Here is a 24,572-nt window from a genome sequence, read left to right on the forward strand (position 1 = left end):
TTAGTTACATCTCTCAGGGTTTATTATTATAACCATTGGATAAAAATTAACAGTAACTCACTTAATTGTTTCTTACTTTTTGTAAGATACTTTTCTGATACTCGGGATTTCAATAATAATTAGTACGCTATATTTCCACCATCCACGTATTAATACCTTAACTCTACATAAATACATAGTAATCTAATTATTTACACACTCATTAATTGCGTTTTAATATGTATATAACACTTCATTAATTGAAAATTAGAATGTTGTTCTAACGTCTTTTTGATAATATACCAGTATTGTTCATTGGAAAGAACATACTAACGTTAAATAAGAACCTTCGTATGAATCAGTTACTATGCTTGTATATGTCTTCTGCTTAAGCGCCATCTATCTTTCAATTCTTACGCAATGTTAATACGTTCTTTCTTAGTATTGCTAGTTCTGTAAGGATACGAAGTTGAACCGTAACTTCAAATGCAGGTCGTGACGTCACTAGCGCAAATTCCCATTGGTGGCGCTGCGAATAATCTGCCTTTTTCGCAAACGCACAATTGATAAATTCCTTGGTATGATTTGCCGCGGCTCGTCGGTAAAGACATTCGAAGATTATTTAAATGAATTGAGGTCGATATGAGGTTAACCTATTAGAGTTAAAAATGGCACGAAGATGCATTACATTTAAAGAGTCAAAAACATTATTGAAGTCGAAATAACACGACTATCCCTTTAAGCAGAAATAAATAGGGGAAGTTCGTATCGAAGGGGGTTTTGCGAGACGTCGATTTATGGTTTTTTCGCGCCGTTTTTGGCGGGAAGTCGCGGATGAATACACTTCCCCCGAAACTATTTTCTCTACATCTGTATAGGTTGAATGACTTTGGTTAGCTTTAGGACCGTGTGGTGGCGCGTGTAAGATATTTCTCGATAACTAGCCTCTCTGATTGGATGAATTCAAATTTTGCGCCGCAAACCATGTTTTTTTATGGGAAAGGGACGCCTTATAACTATCTTAAGTTAGAGATACATACTTCCCACCTATTTACTTCTGCTTCAAGTTATGTAGAAGTAAAAAATTTTCTGAATATAATACAGTTTTTATTTAAAAAAATATGGTGTTATATTGCTATTCGTATCCTCGATAATTCGATACCAATAACGCCGATCTCATGCCTTTTTAAGAAAATGTTTTACCCGAGCTCATTTACATAATACAAAATAATTTTCCAAAACCTGTATCGCTAAATCTAGGAGGCTTGTATTCTATCTTTTTCTACATACGGTTAATCAATCATTGTCTAATCGATTAGAAAAAATATGCAAATACCGTAGCAAAGTTTCTAAATTGAAAAGTGTAGCGATTTAACCATGTATAAAATTGATCTACATAGGTTATTTATACTCTTGGTAGGCATAATTATTATTATAAAAATTCCTCGCTTACCGCTCCTTGGGAAGACGGCATATGTAGATTTTTAGCGCTGATAATTCTGACAGAACCGCTCTTGGATTTCAACGTTATTCCTTCCGGCGCTGTCACTTCTATTTTCCTCGTTAAACTTTCGCACCTTTGAATATACAGGAATAAGACGTGATATCAAAGGCAAATATAAATTATAGAAAGTTAGATGTTAAGGAGGAAAAGATAAGGTTAAAGTTCCACTTGGTATAACAATGAAGTTAGTATAGTGAGAAAGAGATCAAGACTTTGAGGAGGTTTGGTGCAGGTCGTAACTGGAATACATAGATATCTTCAACTAGAAATCTTTATAAGTGGCCATTTTCTGGGCCTTTCTGGAGGAGGTGTAGAAATCGACACCCTATAATCAGGCGAAGTTCAGAAGACCTTAGAATTCAAGTGATATCGACGTGGCTTGCGACCTATGCGCCCCGCAACAGAGCTTTCAAAAAACACATGCATTCGAATAACCAATGAGATGCGAGGGAGGAGCTGTCGGTTTAACGAAGTCTTTAGCCCTTCAACGCTTCCAAGTGGAAGAAATCTATGTATTCCTGGTCGCAAACACCGTACGTGAGAATACACTCAAATTAAAGGCTTTCATTAACCTCCCCAATGCCAATCTCACTTTCTATAGAGTTATTTCCAATTGGTTTTAACAAGAAGTGATGTCTAGTTTATTAGGGAGAAAAGGTATAAATTCGCCACATTTCCAGCTTTATCTCCAGTCCAAATATAGGTCCGGAGTTAATCCCCGCCTCTGAATTACAACCAGCATCTTAAAGGTTCGTATTTTCCGCCTGAGGAGAGGCGAAATTGCCCGGCCTCTTTTTACGTCCCCCCTTGAAAGGGGAACTGGGACTATGGCGCGCGAATACTTAGGCATCTTATAACTTCTCCCTTGTAAACTAGATATCACTTCTTGGTTTCAATTATTTTCTTGATCATAAATTAATTGCGTTCAACTCCGAAATTATGTACGTTCATTCACTTTACACGTGGTACACTTATGAATAAGTATGTTACTTCTATCCCCAATTATCGCTAGTCGTTATTAATTTCCACACGACTGAGAATTTAAAATATTTCTGAACCGAATAAGAAAAAACTTGTAAAGTAACAATAGTAAGCTCTAGTTTTTATTACCTTAGGGGTTGAAAATTCTCAGCTCTTACAGCCGGAGTTTGAATGGCCCCTATTACGCTTATTCTTCTTCTGTGTCCTTTAATTTAAAATAGAAGAGAGACAAGTAAGTTCGAGCTTTTGAAAAGCTTCCATAAAGTAACGCATCAACAGTAAGTAAGATATGAACTCAAGGTGTGTTAATACGGATTCAACCAAACAGTTAATTTGCTCATTGAAACTAATAGGGATACTCCGGGCTAGAATTTTCTTTTTAAAGACCATATGAAATAATGAATGTATCAATTGTAAGTTTGTAACCATGTTTCTATCTACAATATTAAAGAAGATACGAGCAATTAAGTTTCCGTAATGGACACTACATGTTAGGCTTTCCCGCCAAGCACTGGGAAGTACCCCTATTGGACGAATCCGTCAGGTGTTACTAGGCGTCCAATAGACCTTTTCGACGTAAAAAAAGAGGTTAGGGACATACAAGGGGTTTGATTCATTGTCTTCTCTGCCCACTCTCATGATACAAATGACTACAGCGCAGGCGCCAAAAAGCGAGATGGAACGCTAAGTTTACCCCCCCCCCGTGTCATTCCCTTTTAGTTACACATCGAAATGGTCCAATAGGGGTATTTCCCAGTTCTTCTCGGGATAGCTCAACGCGTAGTGTCCATTACGCAAACTTAATTGATCGTATCTCATTTATTATTGCAGATAGAAACATGGTTTCAATTGATAAATAATATTAATATTTTAGACACCCTTTGAAGTTAGAAAGAAAAAATTCATCCCGGAAATTACGTAATTACTGTAATTGTCGTACTTATTGTTAATACGTTACTTGTGAGGTTCTTGGGATGGGCAAACGTTTGTGCGAGGAAATAATGGGGTTAGCGAAGGATACAATGAATTGTTGTAACCTGATATTTTGAGGGTGTCAACTCCGAAGAAGACATTCTTTCCGTCCCTGTAGAAAAGTATCTTGCCCATGGGGTTTTTAACCGTGAATCGATCTGATATTACATCGGCTTTCGATCGACCTGTATACCCAAACATACATACATACATATATACCCCAAAGAAAAATGATGATGAAACTTCGTTTAACAAAGAAATTCACCAGCGAGACGAGTCTTTAAAATTGTCTCCCAGCCTTAGATACACAAAAAAGGGACCGTGTCTTTTCAAAATAATATTTCTTAAACTTTTGTATATTATATTAAAATATACTAATAGAACTCTGAAACTGGATCATCTATACAGGGTGTTACAAAAAGGATAATAGTTGATTTTATAATATAAACCTTATGGTCTTAGCCATCTTGTTGGAATGTTGCTTTGTCTCAAAGTCACGAGGCTAGATGTATACATAGTTTTCAGACTAGGAGGATTGATACCATTTACACTGCAGGAGGCAAGGCTACTTGGTGCTGCGCTTTGTACGCAAAGTAGCCTGGCTTCCTGTTATAAATGGTACCAATCCTCCTAGTCTGAAAACTATGCAATTGAACACTGATTTACATTCATTATCTTTCTTAAATTTTAAATGAGCGTGAACAATATTAAACCTAAGTAGCCAAGGCGTAACGGTAATAACAAAGTGTTCATTTTAGCCCACCCGATCACGCATATTGCTCGAGCAGACAGTGTGATCGAATGGGCTATGCTTTAATAAAATGGTCTATTATAGGACTGAAGTACAGGGGGCAATGCATTTTGAGTTTAAAATGTATAACTACTATGACCGATTTTGCCACAATGGGCACACCCTAAACGAGTTATGAAAATTGGAGTGTATTTTAAGGATGACCCCCTTTAATTTAAGTAAGAAACTGAATGGCATTGCCAAATTTATTTAAGGCGTCCTACTTAAAACACCCTAATCATAACTTTTTTAGGTCGTATCCCTTGTGGCAAAATGTAATAGAAGTTGAATTTTCGACTCACTCAAAATTGATGTCTCATAGAATATTCCCACTGTACAAAGTTCGGTCATATAATTACCATTTTTTGAAACACCCTGTATACCATTATCCCTTTAAATCTTAGCCTATAAAATTAACAAAAGTCATACGAAGTCCGAGGTGTGTATATACAGTATACATCTACTTTATCGCTCTAAAGTTCATATGGAACTATAAATAAATACAAAGAATTTCAAGATCCAACTTCAGACCGGCTTGTGTATAAAATTTTCAAAAATGTCATATTATTGTATTACTAAATGAATTTCCTGTCTAGCAGTACTAAAAGAGATTCTGAAAGGTTTAGCTGTCGGCCGTTGTCGGCTAAAAACAAAGGGTTCTCGCGGACGCAACTTTCTGACAAAGTATTATATGAATCTCAAATTTTAAACTTCAAAAGCGCACTCGGCGTCCCCCCCCCCGTTTTCCGTGAATTGTTGCGATATTTTAGTTTACGGTGACTCGAAATTAATTAAAATACATTTCCCTTGAAACTTGTTTGAAAATCCTATCTAAGTATGTAACGAGTTGCAAGGCGTGTTATCCAACGTAATTTTTATTAATTTTTTTCATTTATTTACCTAAATTGAGTCTTCCATTCAGGTTCCCACTGTATCGTGTGTGTAAAGTGACGTTTTCTTTTGAGCGTATACTAATTGATTCTCTCTGAAATTAAGATTAATTTTGTATTAATTAACTGACATTTGTGTCATTTCAAACCGATTCAAACAACCATGGGTATATGCTGATCTTAATGAAAATTTACCAACGTTAACTTGTAACTATTTGGTTTTTGAAAGCCCAAATTTAAGCCCGAAATATTGATTAGAACCAAAACTATAGGCTTTTAAATATAACTACCGTTTTTAGAAAATAAGCTGACCTTCTTAAGTCTAATCAGGGATAGATTTAATTTTAGAAGTAGGAATGGAGAACAGAGTAATCTGGGCGCGCGTCAAAGTCCCGGACCCCTTGCCCGGGAAGGGAGGGTATGAAAGAAGAGGCGCGTCATAGCGACAGAGGTAAAAAAGAATTACGTATTTTTCGCCGTCCCCGCCAACAACGTCAGCAACGTCATCAAAACGTAGTTTAAGTGAGCCAATAAGATAATTTAAACTTTTCTTTACGTGTTGGAATGGAGGGAGGGGCTCTATACTGGGCTATGAGTCGGACTGAAGTAAATACTAACCATTCTCCATTCCTACTTCTAAAATTAAATCTATACCTGGCTGAAGAAATGCCTTTGACCCTGGAAACAGGGCCGGAAAATAGAAATATTTCTTATAGGACATGTGTCTAGTGACCTCCCCCCCCTTTGACTGGAAAATTTATAGGACATTGTCCACTGGAGTGTCCGAAAATAGTGTTGCATCTTCATAGACAAGCTATCAAAACTACGGGAAACTAAAGGCAACAAGGTGCTCAACCACCGGACTCTGTTTACCCCCCCCCCTCCGACGTTTGTAAAGGGTCAATTAAATACAAGATAAATGAAATTCTACTATTCAACTCTTTTAATCTTACCTTTATTGAATTTATTTGAGTGGCGTATAAATTATTTAGGAATTCAGCTTGACCCGTCAGTTTAAGACCCCCATCAAAGATCGAGAGTCTCCCCAATCCCCTCTACAAAATTCAAATCCTTATATTTGAATTATATAGCAATTGCGGTAGTAAACTATGACGAAGGATTGCCACAGTTTGAAATATTGAAATAACTGTAGTTTTCAGATCATGAAATTGCTAGCAGCCTTTTAAATTCTGTATTTTTTTTTAATTTAATTATCCCATAAGTTCATAAGATATGTATTTTTTTTTAATTTAATTATCCCATAAGTTCATAAGATATGTTCACCATAAGTTTGTCACTGGTTACAAACTGGAGCTTGTCATGAAGTGACGTAGGTCATAGATTCTGGTAAAGCGCTGTCAAAGGGCTAGTACAGACTAAATAGGAAGATGGACTGTAAACTTAATGTAGCCAATTCTCGTTTGTCGTTCTCGAACTAACTCGAGCTGTAAGTCTCTACAGAAGTGAGATGAGACTAGAAGTGAAGGGCTCTAGCATTGGTAATAGATCCTGGCATTAGTGAACAAATTTGAGGATTTTACGCCGCTTCCCACGCGCTTACGCTAGAGAGAAAAAAATTGGTCGAGTTCCAAAAACATTTCCTATCCCCTTCCCCTCAACCTAAAGCGGCCGAACACGGACGCGGCTCCTTGAATCTAGTTCGGCCGTCTATCACCGCGAGCGTCTCACGTTTTGGAGGGGAAATTCTGAAACCGCCACCAGAGGGCCAACCGTTCGTGTGTTATCAAGAATATTCACTTTCGCCGAGTGAAGAATTTGATTAGCTCAGTACTTCTGGTCTCATCTCACTTCTGGTCTCTAGCATTTAGAAGTATCGGTAGTGTTATACTTATGAATCATATCATATAAACTTAAGCTTTCATTAAACTCCTTAACATTTAACAGATTTCCGTGACCTGTGGCAACCCTAATTAAGCAGACTATCAATTATTTATGCTTACTAATGAGAACTGTAATTCATTCATAATCCATATGGTTAGGAACATATTAATACCGATAACAATTATTAGTAGTACGACAACGAGTACGAGACACCGTTCCCTCCATCCGTAAATCCCGATGACGTTTGTCTCCTTGCCGCATTCCAGAACCTTTTTCCCGCTGCCTGTACCGCTTCCTTCTCCTCGATGATCCCTTTTTGGTCGCGTGCATTCGTTGTCTCTCCGTAAACGAACATCTTGAGTCTGTTGAGTCCCGTAGTTTTGATTCTGAGCCTGTAACAAAAATACGAATTAATTTATACAAACTAAAATGTCTTTCTCGCTACCTATTTAATGAACAATATTTAGAACCTAATTGAGCTATTATCTGCCACCATTTAATTTGCATATCTTAAGGGTTTTGTTTGTTTAGGTGTTCGCTCTTTCTGATATGTAAGACTGTTCACGAGTTGAGGTGAGCGGGCTTTTAAAAATATGGGCTCGGGTTGAGAAAAAGGCGGCTCGACTCGAAAGCAAATTTTCTCACGCTTTATTTCATGTAAAAATACAACAGAAAGCTATTTTAAGAGAGAAAATAGATTAAAAAGAAAGCACTATTTCAGTGACTATGCTCGACGTTCGTCGGCTAGGTTCGACGTTTGTCGGCTAGGTTCGACGTTTGTCGGCTAGGTTCGACGTTTGTCGGCTTGGTTCGACGTTTGTCGGCTTGGTTCGACGTTTGTCGGCTTGGTTCGACGTTTGTCGGCTTGGTTCGACGTTTGTCGGCTTGGTTCGACGTTCGTCGGCTTGGTTCGACGTTCGTCGGCTTGGTTCGACGTTCGTCGGCTTGGTTCGACGTTTGTCGGCTTGGTTCGACGTTGGTCTTCTAGGTTCGACGTTGGTCTTCTAGGTTCGACGTTGGTCTTCTAGGTTCGACGTTGGTCTTCTAGGTTCGACGTTGGTCTTCTAGGTTCGACGTTGGTCTTCTAGGTTCGACGTTGGTCTTCTAGGTTCGACGTTGGTCTTCTAGGTTCGACGTTGGTCTTCTAGGTTCGACGTTGGTCTTCTAGGTTCGACGTTGGTCTTCTAGGTTCGACGTTGGTCTTCTAGGTTCGACGTTGGTCTTCTAGGTTCGACGTTGGTCTTCTAGGTTCGACGTTCGTCGGCTAGGTTCGACGTTCGTCGGCTCGTTTCGACTTTAAAACCTCTCTCGTTAAATAATAGAACCGCCACTTTGTTGCCTCGGCTGAGTCGGCTAGGCTCGAACTCGTAAACAGTCCTACCACGGAGTCTGTATTTTTAAAAATACAGACTCCAAACTGATATGCACAGTCGTATTTCGTTAATTTCTAAATTTTCTTGACCAAACTGCATCCATGGATAATATCTGTAACACTAAGTATAATTTGATGAAATTGCTGCAGTAATGTAGTTGAGTTCTTCTCAAAGTTGGGACGGAGGTCAAACTTTCATAGCCATTCATTCTGTTAAGAACGTCCAATTCTACTCCCGTTGCATTTGGCTTTATGGTTAACCCCCAATTAAGCATTGTTTAATGGAAATTATATGCTAGGTTGTATTAGGCTCAATACAAAATTTGTCTACTAGTAATCAATATTAAGTTAATTTTGAAACCAATTTTATTTTTGGTAAAAATAAATAATAAAATGTCATCTTTTACATCGCGTGTGAAAGTAATCAGATTTGGTATCGATACTGTATCATGCTTATAAAATACTGTTATTAGAGCTAATAAATAGGTGTCCAAGTAACTATTTTTTAACAACATCTGCTTCAAGTTCCCATAAATTACCCCAAACATATTGATATATTGGATTTAGAACAATACGATATAATATAATAAATAAAACATAAGTTTCGGGAAGAGAATTGTTTGGTTCGCTCGCAGAACGGAACGCGACCTTTCTAAACTATAATCCCGAATAACGACATGGAGGTACCATCTAACATAACGAGAAATTGCATATTCAAATTGCAATATAAAATATTGAAATTTTTTGGTGCTAATTTTCAGAAGAAGGAAAACAATACTGAAAATCGGTTTAAGTTAGCGGTAAAGTATTTTTTAATCAATTTAATTTTCGTCGAATTATTTCGCGAGTATTTTTACGCTATATTCTTACACCGTTACAAACACACCGATCTGATCTTCCCAATAATCATGAGTGTATTGAGAATTTCAGTCATCGCGATAGTTGCAAATTTGACTCTCAAAGTTGGAGGCGTTACTTCGACGTGTTTCAAAACTCTGAAGAATTTGGAATCAACATTTTCAACTGAAAACGGTGCAAAAATGAAGATAATGACTATTTTTCAAGTTCTAATGGGTCTGGTATCATTAACCGATACTTTGTCACTCAATATATCATCAATTTTCTGTAGGGAAACGAGAAAAATTTACGCTGAAATGCTTTTTGGATCGGATGAAGTCATTCAAAACTATCCCTATTCGTTTACAATTTTAATTGTGCTATTATGCACTATTGATATCGCCATCAGTATATTCGCATATTCCGTGCAATCATTTGTATGTTTCACAACAGAAATTGCCCGGGAAAATGTTCAAAAATGGGGTAAACGTTTAGTTTCGTCGACTGATGTTCAAATACTAGCGAATGAACATACTAAAATAATGGAAAAAATCTCGGAATTTAATTCAAAAATTACCCTCTATGTTTCGCTTTGGATTTTGGAATGGGTCGGCAATTTTTGCTTCAATTTTTCGATTTTATTTGCAGTTAATTTGGCTAAAACCGGTTTGGTTTTAGGGGTAATTTTCGAAGGTTTAAGTACCACATTTGGAACGGCCATTTTGATTTTTAATTTATCTCTGATGGCTGATATTAATGATTATTTTGTTTCAATTTGTCATCGGCGGAGCGTTCGGGTGCTTAAAGCGTCATATTCGGTTCAGACCAGTGAAGCTTATTTGATAGCGAAAATTAAAGCCGGTACTTACTTCTTAAACTACAAGTTTATGGGTTGTCTTGTAATAAACCGCGGTTTTATGTTAGCTGTATTTTTGGGAGCTGTGTCGTATTTAACATTTGTCGTAACCTTGGTACCTAAAAATACCCAACCATTGTTTGTAAATGCAACGGGTATATGTCATGAAGATTGTTTAACATACTTAACTAATATTACTGGAATTAACTATATTTAGTTAACAAGAAAATTGATAGTGTCTCGAGAACTTGTTACGATCCATTTCAAAGACAAATAAAACTTGCAGAAATTAAGTATAGGCACTGGAATGGTTGATGAAACATAATTTGTCTAAATGTTTTACCCGATATATTCAACTAAAACAATTATAGCTGTACCCCATAAAGAACTTTATCATAAATAAAGATTTTTGCGACAAAAGCAGTTTTTGTGTGTCAAGATTCCGGGAAGCCCCAGTGTGAGCGGTTCCCGTAGCAAACCCCATAATAAATAATAATGCAAACAAAAGCTGGTTTGTATATCAAAATTTCCCTTGTCAGAATTTCTATTTCTAATCAATAATTCAAGGGTAATTTAAGAACCAATTTTATTATTGACCACTATAAACAGAAGTGAGGTGAGATGAGACTAGGAGTGAAGGGCTCTAGCATTGGTAATAGATCCTGGCATTAGTGAACAAATTTGAGGATTTTACGCCGCTTCAATCGCGCCTACGCTAGAGAGAAAAAAGTTGGTCGAGTTCCAAAAAAATTTCTTACCCCCTTCCCCTCAACCTAAAGCGGCGAAACACGGGCGCGGGTGCTTGAATCTAGTTCGGCCGTCTACCACCGCGAGCGTCTCACGTTTTGGAGGGGAAATTCTGAAACCGCCACTAGAGGGCCAACCGTTGGTGTGTTATCAAGAATATTCACTTTCGCCAAGTGAAGAATTTGGTTAGCTCAGTACTTCTAGTCTCATCTCACTTCTGCTATAAATAATAAAACGTCAAATGTCAAATTTCACGTCTAGTGCTAATGAATAAATGTCAAAAAACTCATTTTTACCGACATATGCCTAAAGTTCCCATCAATTACCCCAAACACATTGGCATATTCGATTTGCAGCCACAACAAGAACAACAGAATAGATATATACACTAGAATCGGAAACCAAATAGTGTTTTATTCGCTCTCAGAACGGAGTACGATCTTCTAAATTACAATCCTGAATTACGACATGGAATTACCATCTAGCATAACTCGAAATTGCGTATTCAAATTGCAATATAAAATATTGAAATTTATCGGTGCGAATTTTGAGAAGGAAAGCAATACTAAAAAGCGGTTTAAATTAGCGGTAAAGTATTTATTAATCAACTTAATTTTCATAGAATTATTTCGCGAGTATCTTTGCGGTATAGTGTTACACCGCTATGAACAAGCCGATCTGATTTTCCCAATTGCCATGGGTGTATTGAGAATTTCAGTCATGGCAATCGTTGTCAATTTGACTCTCAAAGGTGGAAGCGTTACTTCGACGTGTTTCAAAACTCTGAAGAATTTGGAATCAACATTTTCAACTGAAAACGCTGCACAAATGAAGATAATGACTACTTTTCAACTTCTAATGGGTCTGGTATCATTAACGGATACTTTGTCACTCAATCTATCATCAATGTTCAGTAGGGAAACGAGGAATATTTACGCTAAAATGCTTTTTGGGTCGGACGAAGTTATTCAAAACTATCCTTATTTAGTTCTTGTCATAATTTTGATCAAATCCACTATTGATATTGCCATCAGTATCTTCACATATTCGGTACAATCATTTGTTTGTTTCACAACAGAAAATGCCCGAGTTTTTGTTCAAAAATGGGGTAAACGTTTAGCTTCGTCGCGTGATGTTCACATACTCGCCAATGAACATACTAAAATTTTAGAAATAATCTCGTGGTTGAATTCTAAGATTACGCTGTACGTTTCGCTTTGGATTTTAGAATGGGTCGGCAATTTCTGCTTCAATTTTTCGATTTTATTTGCAGTCAATTTGGCTAAAACTGGTGTGGTGGCTCTAGGGCTTATTTTCGTAGCCTTAAGTACCACATTTCGAACGGCCATTTTGATTTTCAATTTATCTCTGATGCCTGATGTTCATGATAATTTTGTTACAATTTGTCATCGGCGGAGCGTTCGGGTGCTTCAACCGTCATATTCGGTTCAGGCTAGGGAAGCGTATTTGATAGCGAAAATTAAAGCCGGTACTTACTTGTTAAACTACAAGTTCATGGATTGTCTTGTAATAAACCGCAGTTTTATGTTAGCTATATTTTTAGGAGCTGTATCGTATTTAACATTTGTAGTAACTTTGGTACCGAAAAATACCAAAGTATTATTAGCAAATGCAACGGGTATATGCCATGAAGATTGTTTAACATGTTTAACTAATATTACTGGAATTACTTATATTTAGTTAACGCTCAGATAATTTGGCACCGGATTTTTTTATAAAATACAAATATAACTAATTAACATTAAATAAGGCAATGGAGTGGTTGATGAAACATTAAATGTTAGCCCGATATATCCAACTTAAACAATGCAAGCTGTACCATAAAGAGCTTTATCATAAATAAAGGTTTTTGCGCCAAAAAGTGGTTTTGTGTGTCAAAATTCCGGGAAGCCCTCATATGAGCGGTTCCCGTATGAGCAGACCCCATAATAGCTATTCTCATAACGGCGGTAAACTAAATAGCGGTTTTCTTAAACGCAGTTACGGCTGTTCAATATAGAGCGCTTCTCTTAAACACGGCGTAACGTTACATCAGTTCTCTAAAGAGCAGTACAACCGGATGTGAAAAATGAAAGTTGTTTCTAATGTTGGAGGTTTGGTTATATGACTCAAAATAATTAGGTAGGTTATTTGGACCCAATAATAATAATAGGTCAGGTTAGTTTAAACCCAATAATAATAGGTTAGATTAGGTTTTGTTCATTTTAAACCCAATAATGATAGGTTAGGTTATTTTAAACCCTATAATTATAGGTTAGATTAGGTTTTGGTCATTTTAAACCCAATAATGATAGGTTAGGTTATTTTAAACCCAATAATGATGGTTAGGTTATTTCAAACCCAATAATGATAGGTTAGGTTATTTTAAACCCAATAATAATAGGTATTAGATTAGGTTTTGTTATTTTAACCCCAATAGAATTAGGTCAGATGAGGCTGGGATTGGATTGATTGTTTGAACGTCAGTAGTATTAAAATAGCGAAATTTTAGTGATGTGTGGCAAGTTAAGGTAAGGTTAGGTTATGATGATTTATTTGTACTTAATTTATACGGCAAACTGTAGCGTAAAGAATTTTTCATATTTCTAATTAAATAATGCTATTTCCCAGAACAGCAGCTGATATTTGAAAAAAAAGTAGGCCACTATTTCTAAAACAGCAGTTTTGAACTGTATACCGCTGTTTTTTTCAATCGTGGCTGCTATTTCGGGAACTATTCTTGAAAGGTATACCCAAAATTCCCATTGTCAATAATTCAGTCAATTTTGAAACTAATTTTATTATTGGCCTCTATCAATAATAAAAAGTCAAACGTCAACTTTTAACGTCTAGGACTAATTAATAGCCATTCATTTTTACCGACATCTGCTCCAAGTTCCCATCAATTACCCCAAACATATTGGATTTTCAATAATATAATAGATAATAGAATTGGTTAGAAAACCTGAGGATCGCGCTGAATTTTGTTCTGTTTGCTCGCTGAACGGAATCCGATCTTCTAAAACTATAATCCTAAATTACGACATGGAGGTACCATCTAGCATAACGCGAAATTGCATTTTCAAAATTCAATACAATATATTGAAATTTTTCGGCGCCAATTTTGAGACGAAAGAAAACAATACAAAAAATCGGTTTAAATTAGTGGTAAAGTATTTTTTAATCAACATAATTTTCGTCGAAATATTTCGCGAGCTTTTTTACGGTATAGACATATTCCGTGGTCATAAGACCAATTTATTGTTCCCCACATTTATGGGTGTATTGGGAATTTCCGTAATCGCGATAGTTGCAAATTTGACTCTCAAATATGGAGGCCTTACTTCGACGTGCTTCAAAACTCTGAAAAACTTGGAATCAACATTTTCAACTGAAAACGGTGCCCGAATGAAGACAATGACTGCATTTCAAATTTTAATGGGTTTGATATCTGTAATGGATACTTTGAATCTTAATGTGCTAGCACTACATTCTATGGAAACAAGGAATACTTACGCTGAGATGATTTTTGGATCGGACGAAATTATGCGGAACAATCCCTACTTAATTGCCGTAATCGTGTTTTTCTCAACGTTCGGTATCGCCCTAAATATTTGTACATATTCCGTGCAATCATTTGTATGTTTCACTACAGAAAACGCCCGGGTTACTGTTCAAAAATGGGGTGAACGTTTAGTTTCATCAAGTGATGTTCAAATACTAGCGAACGAACATACTAAAATATTAGAGTTAATCTCGAAATTTAATTCTAAAATTACGCTGTATGTTTCGCTTTGGATTTTGGAATGGGTCGGTCATTTCTGCCTTAATTTTTCGACTTTATTTGCAGTTAATTTGGCCAAAACCGGTATAGCTTTAGGAATAATTTTCGTAGCTTTAAGTACCACATTTCGAACGGCCATTTTGATTTTTAATTTATCTCTGATGCCTGATGTTAATGATTATTTTGTTTCAATTTGTCATCGGCGGAGCGTTCGGGTGCTTAAAGCTTCATATTCGGTTCAGGCCAGTGAAGCTTATTTGATAGCGAAAATTAAAGCCGGTACTAACTTCTTAAACTACAAGTTCATGGGTTGTCTTGTAATTAACCGCAGTTTTATGTTAGCAGTATTTTTAGGAGCTGTATCGCATTTTACCTTCGTGGTAACCTTTGTACCGAAAACTACCCAACCATTGTTTGCAAATGTAACGGGTATATGCCATGAATATTGTTTAACATATTTAACTAATAGTACCGGTGTTAACTATATTTAGCTAACGTGAAACGTAATTTGGCACGAGAACTTATTATAGCCCATGTAAAAGACAAGTAGAACTAACATGAAATATGATATTGGAGAGGTTGACGAAACATTTAATGTTAGCCCGATATATTGAACAAAAACTATTTATGCTGTACCATAGAGCTTTATAATAAATAAAGGTTTTTGCGCCTAAAGCAGTTTCGCGGATTAAAGTTCCCTGGAAGTCCTCTAATGAGCGGTTCCTTCGTGAGCAGACCTCATAATAGTGGTTCTCATAACCATGGGTCCCTAAAGAGCACTCACTACAACCGGGATGTGCAAAACGAGTCGTTTCAATGGTGTAGGTCGGGTTATTTGAACTTAAATACTGTTAGGTTAGGTTAGGTTTCGTTATTTGGACCCCAATAACATTAGGTCATGTTAGATTCGGTTTTGTTATTTAAACCCCAATAGAATAAGTTCAGTTCTTATTTGAACCGTAGTTGTAATTAGTCTGGTAAATTAGGTTATTTGAACCCCAATTGAATTAGGTTTTGTTATTTGAACTGCAGAAATATTAGAGTATTGAAAGTTTGGTGAAGTGTAGTAAGGTAAGGTTAGGTTACGTTGATTTATTTGTGCTTAATAAGTAAATCATAACTGTAGGGCTAAGAATTGTACAAAACACTAGTTAAACGCTGCTTTTTCCTAAAACAGCAGCTGCTATTTCTAAAACAGCAGTTTTGACCTATGCTTTGTTTATTGGAGCCGCAGTTGCTATTTCGGGAACTGCTGTTATAAGGTACGCCCAAATTTGCCCTTGTCAGATTTTCGAATCAATAATTCAAATTTAATTTTGAAACCAATTTATTATTGGCCTCTATAAATAATAAAACGTCAAATCTCAACTTTTACATCTAGAACTAATTATAATGTGTCAAAACAGTTCATTTTTACTGACATAAGCGTCAAGTTCCCATCACGCTATTAACCAAACATATCGACATATTGGATTTGCAACAACAAAAGAATATATAACACACTAGATTCGAACACAGTATCGCACTGAAATGTGTTTTCTTCGCTCACAGAATGGAGTACGATCTTCTAAACTATAATGCTGAATTGTGACATGGAAGTACCATCTAGTATAACGCGAAATTGCATTTTCAAAATGCAATACAAAATATTGAAATTTTTCGGAGCGAATTTTGAGACAAAAGAAAACAGTACTGAAAATCGGTTTAAATTAGCGATTAAGTTTTTTTTAATCAACTTAATTTTCGTCGAAATGTTTCGCGAGCGTTTTTACGGTATAGTCTTACACCTTGGTCATGGGACCACTTTATTATTCCCGACACTCATGGGGGTATTGAGAGGTTCCGTAATCGCGACAGTTACAAATCTGTTTCTAAAAGACGGAGGCATTACTTCGACGTGTTTCAAAACTCTGAAGAATTTGGAATCAACGTTTTCAACTGGAAACGCTGCCCAAATTAAGATAATGACTCTTTTTCAACTTTTAATTGGCTTGTTAACCTTAATGGATACTTTGTCATTCAAACTATCGTCCATTTTCTGCACGAAAATGAGAAATGTTTACGCTAAAATGCTTTTTGGATCGGACGAAGTTATTCAAAACCATCCCTATTTGGTTATTATCATAATTGTAATATTATGCACTATTAGTATCGTTATCAGTACCTTCACTTATTCAGTGCACTCGTTTGTATGTTTCACAACAGAAAATGCTAGAATTACTGTTCAAAAATGGGGTGAACGTTTAGTTTCGTCGCGTGATGTTCACATACTCGCGAATGAACATACTAAAATATTAGAAATAATGTCGGAGTTGAATTCTAAGATTATGCTGTATGTTTCGCTATGGATTATAGTATGGGTTGGTCAGTTTTGCCTAAGTTTTACAATTTTATTTAAGGTTAACTTGGCTGAAATAGGGTTGGCTGTGGGAGGCATTTTTTTGGCTTTAGCGGCGACCCTTGGAACAGCCATTTTGATTTTTAATTTATCTCTGATGCCTGATGTTAATGATTATTTTGTTTCAATTTGTCATCAGCGGAGCGTTCGGGTGCTTAAAGCGTCATATTCGGTTCAGGCTAATGAAGCGTATTTGATAGCAAAAATTAAAGCCGGTACTAACTTGTTAAACTACAAGTTCATGGGTTGTCTTGTAATTAACCGCAGTTTCATTTTATCTATATTTTTGGGAGCTGTATCGTATTTAACATTTGTTGTAACTTTGGTACCAAAAAATGCCCAACCATTGTTTGCAAATGCAACTGCTATATGCCATGAAGATTGTTTAACATATTTAACTAATATTACTGGAATTAACTATATTTAGTTAACACTAAACTTAATAGTGTCAACTGGAGAGGTTGAAGAATCATAATTAATGTTGGTCCCGATATTTTCAACCAACACAATTTAAGCTGTCCGTTAAAGTACTTTATAATAAATAAACGTTTTGCGCCGAAAGCAATTTGTGTATAAAATTCCCCTTGTCTGTATTCTATATATGCTTCAAGCTAATTCATTGTTCATTCTATGTTAAAATAAAAATCTTATCACGGTGTCATTTAGCCGTTTTTTTCTTCCATTAGCCAGCCACGTGCAGTATTTTCCCGCCTAAAATAATTAATGGCGCGAAACTCTCGCGCCAAAAAAATGCCTTTGGAAAAAATACGAAAGAAATTGTTCCGCGAGATATATGCCCTCTCCCATCATCGTTCTCTAACCAAAGGACTTGACGCGATCGTCTCTTGTATTTTAAACTTAAAGGCATCGGCGGGTGGGTAAAAATTATTTGAAATACGTCAGAGGCACGTGACCAAGGAGAGGCGTAGTTCAAAGGAGCTTAGTTCGTTTTATTTCGAAAACTACCACTTCATGGAATTGGCGCTGCAGTCTCGCGAAAAACAAGGACTAGATGTCCAGTTCCACTCCATGAGGAGCCTTTGTATCTTGGTATCACGTGATGTCTGTGACGTATTTCAAATAATTTTTACCCACCCGCCGATGCCTTCTTTGCAGTCCGTTTAAAGGGGAATAGACCAGCGTGGGAAATAAGGAGGTGGCACAGCTCAAATGGCCAGTTTAAAAATTAAATCGGAGGAGGGTCAGTGGTCCACAGGACCACTAAGAAAATTCAAAGTAACCAGAGTCCAGACATTATCTAAACTATTTTAATTATCCACTTCTTTTAGTTTAGCAGACGACTCGCCCTGGTCAACGGTCATGGACCATTTTTTTCCTGCCCCAATGTCCAGTTTAAAAAAAAATCCTTATTTCCCACCCTGGAATAGACTCTGTTCTATTGGGGGTGCTATAGGGTTAAAACGAAGCATTCGAACGGTATGTGGTATAAGGCTTCGACGTTACCAGTCCTACACCAGAGTCCTTTGTTTGAAGTCTTTGTTGTACACATACCCATCAATGTTTCGTTTTAAGACAACAAGTTCAAACACCAGACTCTATTTTAACCCCGGAGGTTTTAAAAGCTATTGGAAGTCGTGATTGTAAGAGAGTTCGCGGGGCTTTTATTACAGAAGGCAGTTTCGGTATGCCACAGGCTCGCAACCAATAGTAGAGGGGAAGATTTAGGCGGTAAATATCTAGAAGGAGAATGTCGCGCTGGGACCATTAAGATCCCGGTAATTGATTCCGTTGTTTTCGGATCCTTAATTTTCAAGCTTGTCGAGTAGCTTGAATGCATTCCATAATCAAATTAGATTTCCATCCAGCCACTTTTCATATCATCATATCGCTATGGAACTTAAGACAGTTTATGTCGACATCTTTTAATGGTTATTCATTGCATTCTTCTAATACAGGGTGTTTCTGATAAGTCTGCCAAATATTATAGAGAGTGTTCTTTGGGTCAAAATGAGTGGGAAGTGCATCATAGAACATGGGTCCAACATTTAGTTATACCAAGAAGGGATATCTAGTTTACTAGGGAGAAGGTATAAGATGCCTAAGTATTCGCGCGCCATAGTCCCAGTCCCCCTCTCAAAATACAAGAGGGGGGACCTAAAAGGAGTCCGGGCTATTTCGCCTCTCCTCAGTAGGAAAATACGTAATTTTCGTCATTCGCGTCACGCTGACGTGCGTTTTCAAGAACCAATGAGATGCTGGTTGTAATTTAGAGGCGGGGATTAACTCCGGACCTACATTTGGACTGGAGATAAAGCTAAAAATGTAACGCGAATTTAAACCTTCCCCTCCCTAGTAAAATAGATTTCACTTCTTGGTTATACGGAGATACGGGCTCCCAGACATTGATTGGACCCTAAAACAAGGAAATTATCACAAATGTTGGGTAATTAGCTTTACTTTATTAGTGTACGAACACTTCTACCTATTTAATTGCGCACTTCTACTTGATAGAGGTTCTATAGCGTTCTGACTATTGAAAGCTGATATGTATTACTACTAATGCCAATCAACGTTTAGGAGCACCTATCTCCGTAGTTAAACAATGTAGACCTCCATGCTCATTGACACTCTCCACTCAGTTTGACCCTTAGAACACACCCTTTCATTTATGACAGACTTATCAGAAACACCCTGTATAGCGTTTGAATATATCGCATTTGTTCTGTAACCTTACGTGTGAACCAAAGACTTTCCCAAAATATACTCGCGTAGAAAAAATATATTTAAAAACATATTCTATGAAAATAGAGAACTGCGAATAGAATCTTATTTGGAAGAAAATACTATGGGTAAAGCAAACAAAAATGTATATAACATCGACATAATCATTGGATTTTGTGGTCCCTCGGAACTCGAGCGGTCTTAGGTCCGAGGTCTCTCACGTGGGAATAAGAAAAACACTCCAAACACCGCGAAAAAAAGTTTCTTTTCGCGCCATACTATACCACACACTCATATTCTTAGGCAGTCCCCCCAGGAGCTTATGACTATATACCAAAATCGAAAAAGGTTTTTTTTTCAACGTTATTTTTGCTTTTTATATTATACTAGCTGTTACCCGTGGCGGCGCTCGCGTATAATAAGAACTTCCATCAAAATGATACTAAGAATGGGCAGATTTTACTGATGACCAGTTTTTTTGTAGCACCCTAGGAGCGAAGGCACTCGGCGTTGCCCGTCAGCCCGTCGGAACATTTTTTATTACTTTTCACGCGGACATTATTCCATAAAGAAAGGTTTTCAAATTTCTGGCCGCCATTTTAAAAGATGGCAAAAAATCGAGCCCAAAAGAGCATTCAGCCCGTCTATAGGTTAAAGGAAAGCAGTGTACTAAATATTTGCGAAATCGGTTGAAACGCGCGGACGTTGTTGCATAGAAAAGAATTTTTACATTTCTGGGCGCCATTTTTTAAGATGGCGGCGGATTGGAAAAACCTTTCTTAGTACGCGCCTACTACTTATGAGTAACGTTCCTGCAAATTTTCAGCCTTCTAGGGCAAGCGGTTCGGGCTGGGCGTTGATTATCAGTCAGTCTGTCAGTCAGTCAGTCAATCAGTCAGTCAGGACTTTGATTTATATAGATATAGATTGTTTTCCCGGTATTTCTATATTGCACCAGGAAGAGATTTAATTTTAGGAGTAGGAATGGAGAACGGTTAGTATTTACTTCAGTCCGACTCATGGCCCGCCCTGTATAGAGTTCCTCCCTCCAACACCTAACGAAAAGTTTAAATTATCTTATTGGCTCACTTAAACTACGTTTTGATGACGTTGCTGATGGGGACGGCGAAAAATACGGAATCGTTTTTTACCTCTGTCGCTATGACCACCCGCCTCTTCTTTCATACCCCTCCGTCCCGAGGAAGGGGGTCCGGGACTTTGACGCGCGCCCAGATAACTCCATTCCTACTTGTAAAATTAAATCTATACCTGATTGCACTGAAGAATCTGGAACTGGAAGTGTATAATCGTTTCTATAAGGAAGTTCCGTTCGCGATTCTACTGATGGTCGTATAATTTTTAAGACTTAATTGCAAATACACAATTTTAAGAAATAGAACCCTTTGGAGAAGGGATCTAGGGTTAAAAATGAACATTTATAGGACGGTATGTGAAGGGACGCAAAGACGTTAAATAGGGATTCAAAGTTACCAGTCCACCATCATATTTGTATGCGGTTCGTGTTTTTTGAAGAAGGAATACATATAGTTAATGGGAATCATTGCGCCACAATATTTCCCATGATAATTTCTACGCGGGCTTTGTGGGCCGGGCTTGAGTACTCCGTTACGCCTCATAATTCTGACGTCTTTCTAACTGTGATTTCATTAGTTGGGAGCAACTCAAGTTCAGGCGCGCAAGTTTCAAGACGCGGCGAGATATAGTTTATTTACGAGGTAAGATTCGTCATACATGATGATAAGTCTAATTTTTCAAACAAAATCTGCCTAGATACGTTGAGAAAATGGCTACACAATGATTCTCATAAGCTGTATTGTATATATTCATGTTTGAAGCCATATCTTAATTTAAGTCTTTGTTGTGCATGCGCATACCCATCAATGTTCAATCTTAAGACAACAAGGTGTTCAACCCCCCAGACACTATTTTAACCCCGAATTTTGAAAAGGGTAGACCTATTAAGAAATTGAGGCAACGAACGATTGCGCTGAATTGACGAGTTCCTTACTCCGTGTTGATTTACTCTTGGAGTAATACCCCTTAATAAAGTTGACACGACACAAACGAAATTGCAATGTTTTACGGCGGCAAGAAATGCTGCTCACTTTGTCTCTATAATACTAAAAAATTGCATCTTTCTTATTTTTTATCGTAAGATAGGCTGAACTGGGAGAGTTGAAAAATCCTTAATCCCCCGAGCCAATAGCGGCTTTACAAGTCCACGCTTCCTGCGCTGTTCAAGCTAAAATACGTCGATGGAAAGCTTTTTACTTCACTTTACTTTCAGAGTAGAGAAGGGAATTTAAAAAAAATCGTTTAATCACATTATTTTTTGTTTTAAATCCTCTCCAAGGAAGAAAAACTAAAATGCATCCATATTCTTTTTCTTTTAAAAACAACTGATTACTTAGTTGTTTACGCGCATTCGGACTAGACCAAAATCTTGCGTTCACATCGTCGGTGAAGTCGCTTTTCTCGCTTGGTTAGACACGTGTCTATGACTATGTAAAATATTCGCGGGTTTAGTTTGAAAATTTTCAGTTTCGTCGGGCAGTATCGAGATGGCACCACCTCGTTAGCGCCTCTTCTTTAGCCATAGCTCACTCGATCATGTCTTACTGAGGCTACTTTTTTTTAGGGAATTCGACACAGATTGGTGTTATTATCCCCAAGGTGCTGACTGTCCCATGTCCGCCTGAGGTGACTTGACGTTGACCCCAACACCCTTTCCGTCACCTCCCATGTAAACCTCACTTCCTTCCTCTGCTTATTCGCATAAAATACACTGTAATCTTAAAACCAACATAACTTAAACGTACCCCCCCCCCAGAATCTGTCCCATCTTTTCCTAATGTTCAATAAAAATGGGTTTTAGGATTCTTGGCGGTATTTGCCAATTTGGATTCGTTTATTTTAGTATTCAAAAGTCTTGGTTCAAAAACAACTGATTACTTAGTTGTTTACGCGCATTCGGACTAAACCAAAATCTTGCGTTCACATCGTCGGTGAAGTCGCTTTTCTCGCTTGGTTAGACACGTGTCTATGACTATGTAAAATATTCGCGGGTTTAGTTTGAAAATTTTCAGTTTCGTCGGGCAGTATCGAGATGGCACCACCTCGTTAGCGCCTCTTCTTTAGCCATAGCTCACTCGATCATGTCTTACTGAGGCTACTTTTTTTTAGGGAATTCGACACAGATTGGTGTTATTATCCCCAAGGTGCTGACTGTCCCATGTCCGCCTGAGGTGACTTGACGTTGACCCCAACACCCTTTCCGTCACCTCCCATGTAAACCTCACTTCCTTCCTCTGCTTATTCGCATAAAATACACTGTAATCTTAAAACCAACATAACTTAAACGTACCCCCCCCCCCAGAATCTGTCCCATCTTTTCCTAATGTTCAATAAAAATGGGTTTTAGGATTCTTGGCGGTATTTGCCAATTTGGATTCGTTTATTTTAGTATTCAAAAGTCTTGGTTCAAAAAATCACCATATACGCGTATCGTTTTAACTCGTCCGCTCTGCGGTCTGAACAGGGAAATGAACGTACCGACGGGACCGATACGAAATTAACGGCGCGACAGACTGTAACGTAAGATTTTATTGTACTCTGAACGGGCCTTTAAAGATCGATTTACTCCTAAAACTTTAGTCTACTACTCGCTTTAAGTAGAAATCAACTTCAAATTTGACTTAAATCATTTAACGTAATTAAATTGAAATAAAATAAATCAAAAGCGATATTGATTCAGTTCAGTTCAGTTTCAATTTACGCTTTCTAGCGAAATCTGATGACAACTAAATGAGTGAGTGATACGTTCTCGGAATTCTCCAAAAATTGAAACGTGGAAAAAAAGAACGAGTTGGGATTTCATTTCATCAGCCTTTTCTGATCAAACGCGTTCCGACAAATGATTTTTCTTTTTAACGAATGACATTTGTAAGGAGTTTTAATGTTTTTTCTTGTTCAATCGAACACCCGATTTAAGGCTTTCAATCCGAGCTTGGTAAAGTAAGGACTTCAAAAAGTTGGATAGCTCACTTTCATCAAAATCAAAGAAAAGATGAAAGCTAGGCTGAACTGCCAAAAGAAAGTTTTTCGGAAATTCTTTGTCTCTTTATAGCCGGGAAAGAATTCGTACATTGGTCGAAGAAAGTCATTATTAAAGGTTTATCTCTATTGTAACTTAGTTATGGTTAATTTAACAATACAAATTACGAATAAGTTTTGCCGGAAGTTTATTTTTATAGCTCGTTAAAACAATATTTTAGATTAAATGACCTGGAACAAATAGTTAAAGTTGTTTCTAACATAATTTAAAGAGACTAGATTTGGTGCGAAATTAATAGGAAGTTCAAGCAACTGTACTTAGTGAAAGTTTTAACATTTTAAAGAAATGAGAAAACTAACGGTAGTGACCAAACTAATTTCACAAATTAGGAAAAACGTACGTTTTGTTCGTCACCTAAACTTACAAAAACACGTCGTTTTCTAAAACTTTATAATCAACTTAATTTTAAAGTGTAATATCCTAATTTATTAACACTTTTCTTGCACTGAAGTTAGTTAAGGTTTTATCCAGTAAATTCGTGCAGTAACCATTAAATACACGATTAAAGTTAAATGACAACCTGATAATTAAAACTACAAAACCAATTAAAAACACCAATCCAAAAAAAAGACTCACCATTTATTTTATGTGAGAAACTATATCTTGACAATACAATTACAGTTCGAAGAGTGTGTCGGAGTGGTGCGGGTCTCCACGCGGTCTCTCTATTGTTTCATCAGCGTTGGCACGTGAGTTTTTGCCAATGACCGAGGAGGTCTGAGGCATCTTCGTTTTGGAAACATCCCTGAGAGTTTGGGGAAGAGAGTTCCTCTCCTCCTCACGAGCTGAAATTCCTCCGAACT

General features: G+C 37.2%; 1 protein-coding gene across 1 annotated transcript; it reads right to left on the reverse strand.

The window, feature by feature from the left end:
* LOC149625185 (gamma-sarcoglycan-like) lies at nucleotides 1–24,572 on the reverse strand. The gene is made up of 8 exons (XM_089851956.1): nucleotides 24,346–24,572; nucleotides 7,078–7,350; nucleotides 6,070–6,171; nucleotides 5,127–5,211; nucleotides 3,502–3,621; nucleotides 2,594–2,669; nucleotides 1,433–1,556; nucleotides 1–632 (listed from the first exon to the last, which is right to left on the reverse strand). The coding sequence occupies exons 1-8, from the start codon at nucleotides 24,346–24,348 to the stop codon at nucleotides 462–464; spliced, it is 954 nt and encodes a 317-aa protein (XP_089708082.1). The 5' UTR covers nucleotides 24,349–24,572; the 3' UTR covers nucleotides 1–461.

The sequence above is a fragment of the Phalangium opilio genome, unplaced genomic scaffold, assembly GCF_054372755.1.
Source record: "Phalangium opilio isolate 3A_F unplaced genomic scaffold, DU_Popi_V2 ptg000105l_1, whole genome shotgun sequence".
Lineage (NCBI taxonomy): Eukaryota > Metazoa > Arthropoda > Arachnida > Opiliones > Phalangiidae > Phalangium > Phalangium opilio.

Excerpts from the sequence above, each read along its gene's own strand:
- LOC149625185 (XM_089851956.1), bottom strand. Across the intron at positions 3,622-5,126 it reads GAATGGAAGACTCAATTTAG|GTCGATCGAAAGCCGATGTA; the intron begins GTAAATAAATGA and ends TTGGGTATACAG. Across the intron at positions 633-1,432 it reads TGCCGTCTTCCCAAGGAGCG|GTTAACCTCATATCGACCTC; the intron begins GTAAGCGAGGAA and ends TAACTCTAATAG.